At 42.8% G+C, this 5,417-nt stretch overlaps 1 protein-coding gene across 1 annotated transcript; it reads right to left on the bottom strand.

Annotated features, from left to right (window-relative positions):
• Window positions 1-462: 462 nt before the first annotated feature.
• Window positions 463-3,215, bottom strand: LOC125456423 (interleukin-8-like). The gene is made up of 4 exons (XM_048539517.2): window positions 3,090-3,215; window positions 2,699-2,828; window positions 2,408-2,487; window positions 463-1,824 (listed from the first exon to the last, which is right to left on the bottom strand). The coding sequence occupies exons 1-4, from the start codon at window positions 3,148-3,150 to the stop codon at window positions 1,805-1,807; spliced, it is 291 nt and encodes a 96-aa protein (XP_048395474.1). The 5' UTR covers window positions 3,151-3,215; the 3' UTR covers window positions 463-1,804.
• Window positions 3,216-5,417: the final 2,202 nt, after the last annotated feature.

Here is a 5,417-nt window from a genome sequence, read left to right on the forward strand (position 1 = left end):
AAGAAGTTGCTGGAAAAGCTTAGCGGGGCTGGCAGCATCTCTGAAGGAAAAAACACAGTTAATGTTATGGGTCTGGTGAACTGTTGAGGAAGTTCCAAGGAATGGTCACCGGACCCGAAACGTTAACTCTGTTCTTTCCTTCACAGATACTGCCAGACCTACTGAGCTTTTCCTGCAACTTTGTTTTTGTTCCATTGAGATTTAGCTGGTGTGTAATCTCAAATCTTTCACAGTGCAAATATTGTGCCTGTTTTCATGCTTCTCAAGGACTGACCTGAACAGGTTGTTAATTTTAGTCATATCACTAAATAAACCTACTCAACAATTGTTTTTGCTGAAGGTTATGAAATGGTGACAAGGTATTCTTCATGAAATTTTCTTTATTTTCATCTCTTAAAAAGGATTTAAAGGTACAAAAACCTAAAATAACTCATATACATATAATTCAGATACATACAGCATTTTTGGAGTTGCACTCCTGTATACAATACAACTTTTACACAAAATTTTCTGAGGTCAACAAAATCCTAGGCTGAAAACTCATCTGTACAAAAATGTCACTGCACAGAGAAGAGTTTTATTTATCAATGCTATTACTTCTGATTAATATTAATGATAAGCAGCATTTTCTCCCAAAATGTTAGTATTTCGCAAACATCATTTCTTTGCACAGACTTCAGTTTTGGAGGCTTGATATCATACAAACAAAGTCCGGAGAGGTTCACTTAAAATGTAAATAACTGATGTAAACACGGCAGCAAAATCATGTAGACTGCACAGGCTTTCAAAAGCACAGAAAGACTGTTTCAAACGAATTTACAGCTAAATTTGAAACAATGTCAATCTTCTTGTACTTCCACATTCCCTGTATGAATATTGTGTCTTCATTCTTCTATATTGTTCCACTACAGCTCAGCACAGGCTAAAGAAACGTGATATCAATTTTAGACAGGCCACTTTACAGTCCCATTATCAACACTATGGTGAACATTTTACAAATCATAAGTCCTGCCTGCTCCACCTTCTCATTGGACAGTAGGGTATTGTTCGCCGTTCTGCATCTTCTCATTTGCACCTCTTCAAAACATAGTTTTTGTTCCCTCACTTGACCATTCTTATCTATTTTGCCTTGCACCACTGTGCCTCCAGTCATCAGACTTCTCCTCTCTTTAGTGCCACAAGGACTGCAGCATTTCAACAAAGGAGCTTGCCAGCACAGTCACACAAGCAAAAAGGAATGGAGGATAAGTGTTGAGTTTGGCAACCATGCACAAATTTTGTGAAATAATTTTCTAACCATCAATAAATCAAATTGTTGAAAAATTAGTATTGATTATCTTAATTCAAACAATAACATTTAAATGCCGACAAATTTGTCTTATTTTGATTTCTCCCCAAGTTCATAAGGCCGTTAATATTTCCTGTCCACCTCTTCGGTGAACACAAATTATTTTCCAATGCGAATGGAGTAAGTTAACAGATTGCTTTCAGTTGTACGGCATCTCCTAACACTGCCAGATCACATCCAGAATAATTCTACAAAACTTATCTCGTGAAAAGAAAACCGGCAGCGCGGCACGAAGTTTCGCAATAGCTGCCTGACCTCTTAGACCATGTGTAAACAACTACAGCGCAAAAGGGTTAAACACTGAAAATTGTTTCAGAGATTTAATGCTCAACCAACATATCGAACGGTGATATCAGAAAGAGGAATGCCCCGCAGTGACTTCCTTCACTTCAGTGTTCACTCTACGGCAAGTTCCCCGGGTGGGCAATCCAGTCAATCCCATTGCAGCTTCAATTCTTAGTTACGTGGTCTGGAACCTGAAATAAAATTAAATAAATTAATTATTCCCCTGACAACTGTAGATATTTGTTTTATAGTGAGAGCAGTTAACAAAAGGTTCAACAATTATGCACTAGGGCTGTTTACAATGCAGAGCAGAACATCATGGAGCTGACTGTGACGGAAGGAAGCATGAAAAGGAGTGAAAGTTCCCGTTTTGATCACTGGGATACATTGAATTGGCCGACATCAGCTGGCTGCTGAAGGTATGTCAACCGTGGGTGCTGGAGCATGGAATCACCCAGCATTCCTGCACCAGGTTACTGACAAGTGACACCCCCAGCTCCTCCCCGATTTACCACAAATGGGTGAGGCTGAGAACGGTGTAGGAATCAATCCCTCTGCCACTGTGGATGAAGAGCTCGTTAGCATCCACTTTCACAGCTCACATGCAAATACCAGATTTAGGGACAAAGTAACAGAATGCATCAAGAGCCTGCAGGAGTGGGCAGCAGACTGGTGTTAAAGCCTTGGCCAAAGAGCCGAGGACACACATGAGAAAAGCACTCCACTCGAGCAGATTTATTCATAGATAACAAATACAAGTTTACAAGCACTAACCTTTCCTGGATTTAATGATTATCTTCACCCACTTGGCATCAGGGCTCACACAAACTTGCTGCCCACTTTTCTTGGTGACGCTGTGAGGAAAACATAAAACTTCAAAATCCAACTCACAGAAATTGGATATTACCCATAGAAGGTAAGAATCAGTCATCAAAACACAATCCTTCAAATCCGCTACATGAAGAAATTGCAATTGATCCAACTTATTTACAAAGAAATTGCATCATCTCAATAGGAATAGGAAAATGAGAGAAGTTAAAGGTGATACTCAAGCCATTTACTCACATTATCTCCTCTGCCTCACAATTTGATCCTTTGGGAAGGTATTGTAAAGTCTTGATGGTTCTTGGATCAATAAAATTGGAGCTGGTCGCAGGACACCGACACCGTCCTTGATTACCTGGGACTGGAATACCTGTAAATGAAATAAACTGAACTTCAATTCAGATTTTGATTGCAGTTGACAGAAAAGTGATATGTTATTTAAGCACTGAATTCAGTATTAAAACGTATATATCATATTATCAAAACATGTATCAGTGACTGTTTAATTCTTTAATAAACAACCAGTCAACACATTGTCTCACGTACGGCTGCTCAATAAATCAGCAGAAAGACTCCTTTCCATATTATACGGCAGGAAAAACTTAAACACAACACAGAAATGTTAACATACCCAGTACAGCAGTAGTACACAGGAGCAGGATAACAGTCATTACAGCTGTTGCTCTGTTCATCTTTGATTTTGTTGCTGAATAGGCTCCTGCAGAAGGATCTTCTGTTTGCTTCAGTGCCACTCTCTCTGTTGAATGAAGTTGTGCTGTAGACAGGTCCAAAAGCTCCTATTTATGGAGATCTTTTACTTTCGTGTTGCGTAATCCTGACCAGTGAAAGCTGTGAAAATTCTGTGGAAGGGGATTTCCCTGATCCTGAGTCAACTTTCTTTCACTTTTGCAGTTTTAATGATTTTACCATGTTACATAATTCACAGCAGCAACAGGCAGGTCAGGTAAGCTGAATATTTAAGTCTAATTTTAAAAGAGTGAATCACGGCTTTCAAAAATACAATATAGAAGTCACCTTTGGCAAAAATGCGAAAGGAAAGGTGTGTGGAGATAAACGGCCTTGTGTGAAATTTGTCCACTGATTAGCTTCACAATAGAAGTGATATAGGTACCTGATTTACCACTGAGTCATAAATAATATTGTCAAATTTCCAAAGACACTTAAAGAAAAGTTTAATGAATTTCGCAAATTCTCATTGAATGAAGTCCTTTTAGAGTGGTAATAATACCTTTCCTTCATTACTAGTTCACTTTCAATGGCAGTTAAGATTTGCTAAAATCAAAGCCCCTCTAGATATGCTTTTTATTGATTTTCTTTAGACAGATTAACACCGGATGATCTGCAAAATAATCCAGTTCTAGATTGTACTGAGGTAGGGCCCCGGACCCAAAACATTAACTCTGATTTCTCCTCACAGATGCTTCCTGACCTGAGATAACAAAGTGTGGAGTTGGATGAACACAACAGACCAAGCAGCATCTTAGGAGCACAAAAGCTGACATTTCAGGTCAAGACTCTTCAACAGAAAAGGGGAGGGGGAGAGGGTTCTGAAATAAATTGGGAGAGAGGGGGAGGCGGATCGAAGATGGATAGAGGAGAAGATAGGTGGAGCGGAGACAGACAAGTTAAAGAGACGGGGATGGACCCAGTAGAGGTGAGTGTAGGTGGGAAGGTAGGAAGGGGATAGGTCAGTCCAGGGAGGATGGACAGGTCAAGGGGGTGGGATGAGGTTAGTAGGTAGGAAATGGAGGTGTGGCTTGAGGTAGGAGGAGGGGATAGGGGAGAGGAAGAACAGGTTAGGGAGGTGGGGATGAGCTGGGCTGGTTTTGGGATGCAGTAGGGGGAGGGGAGATTTTGAAGCTTGTAACATCCACATTGATACCATTGCAGGGTTCGCAAGCAGAATATGAGTTGCTGTTCCTGCAACCTTCGCATGGCATTGTTGTGGCACTCCAGGAGGCCCATGATGGACATGTCGTCTAAGGAATGGGAGGGGGAGTTAAAATGGTTCGTGACTAGGAGGAGCAGCTGTTTATTGCGAACCGAGCGGAGGTGTTCTGCAAAGCCATCCCTAAGCCTCCACTTGGGTTGCCCAATGTAGAGGAGGCCACAGCCTCCTCTACAGGAGGGTACAGCAGATGCAGTGTACCACATTGGCAGATGTGCAGGTGAACATCAGCTTGATGGGGAACGTCATCTTGGGGCCTGGGATGGGGGTGAGGGAGGAGGTGTGGGGCCAGGTGTAGCACTTCCTGTGTTTGCAGGCGAAAGTGCCAGGTGTGGTGGGGTTGGAGGGGAGTGTGGAGCAGACAAGGGAGTCATGGAGAGAGTGGTCCCTCTCGCAAACAGACAAGGGTGGGGAGGGAAAAATGTCTTTGGTGGTCGGGTTGGATTGTAGATGGCGGAAGTGTTGGAGGATGATGCGTTAGATCCAGAGGTTGGTGGGTTGGTACGTGAGGACAATGGGGATTTTGTTTTGGTGGTTATTGCGGGGACGGGGTATGAGCGATGTGTTGCGGGAAATGCGGGAGACATGGTCAAGGGCATTCTCGACCACTGCAGGGTGGGGTGATGGTGGGTAGTTGCGGTCCTTGAAAAACGAGGACATCTGAGATGTACAGGAGTGGAATGCCTCATCCTGGGAGCAGATGCAGTGGAATCGAAGGAATTGGGAATAAGGGATGGCATTTTTGCAGGAAGGAGGGTGGAAGGAGGTGTATTCTAGGTAGCTGTGGGAGTCAGTGGGCTTGAAGTGGATATCGGTTTCGAGGTGGGTGCCTGAGATGGAGACAGACAGGCCCAGGAAGGTGAGGGAGGTATTAGAGATAGTTCAGGTGAACTTGAGGTTGGGGTGGAAGGTGTTGGTGAAGTGGATGAACTGTTCAAGTTCCTCGTGGGAGCACAAGGTGACGCCAACACAGTCATCTATGTAACGGAG

This window comes from Stegostoma tigrinum, chromosome 1, assembly GCF_030684315.1.
Source record: "Stegostoma tigrinum isolate sSteTig4 chromosome 1, sSteTig4.hap1, whole genome shotgun sequence".
NCBI lineage: Eukaryota > Metazoa > Chordata > Chondrichthyes > Orectolobiformes > Stegostomatidae > Stegostoma > Stegostoma tigrinum.

Excerpts from the sequence above, each read along its gene's own strand:
- LOC125456423 (XM_048539517.2), bottom strand. The coding sequence starts at position 3,150 with ATGAACAGAGCAACAGCTGTAATGACTGTTATCCTGCTCCTGTGTACT. Across the intron at positions 2,829-3,089 it reads GTGTACTACTGCTGTACTGG|GTATTCCAGTCCCAGGTAAT; the intron begins GTATGTTAACAT and ends TTTCATTTACAG. Across the intron at positions 2,488-2,698 it reads TGTGAGGCAGAGGAGATAAT|CGTCACCAAGAAAAGTGGGC; the intron begins GTGAGTAAATGG and ends TTTTCCTCACAG.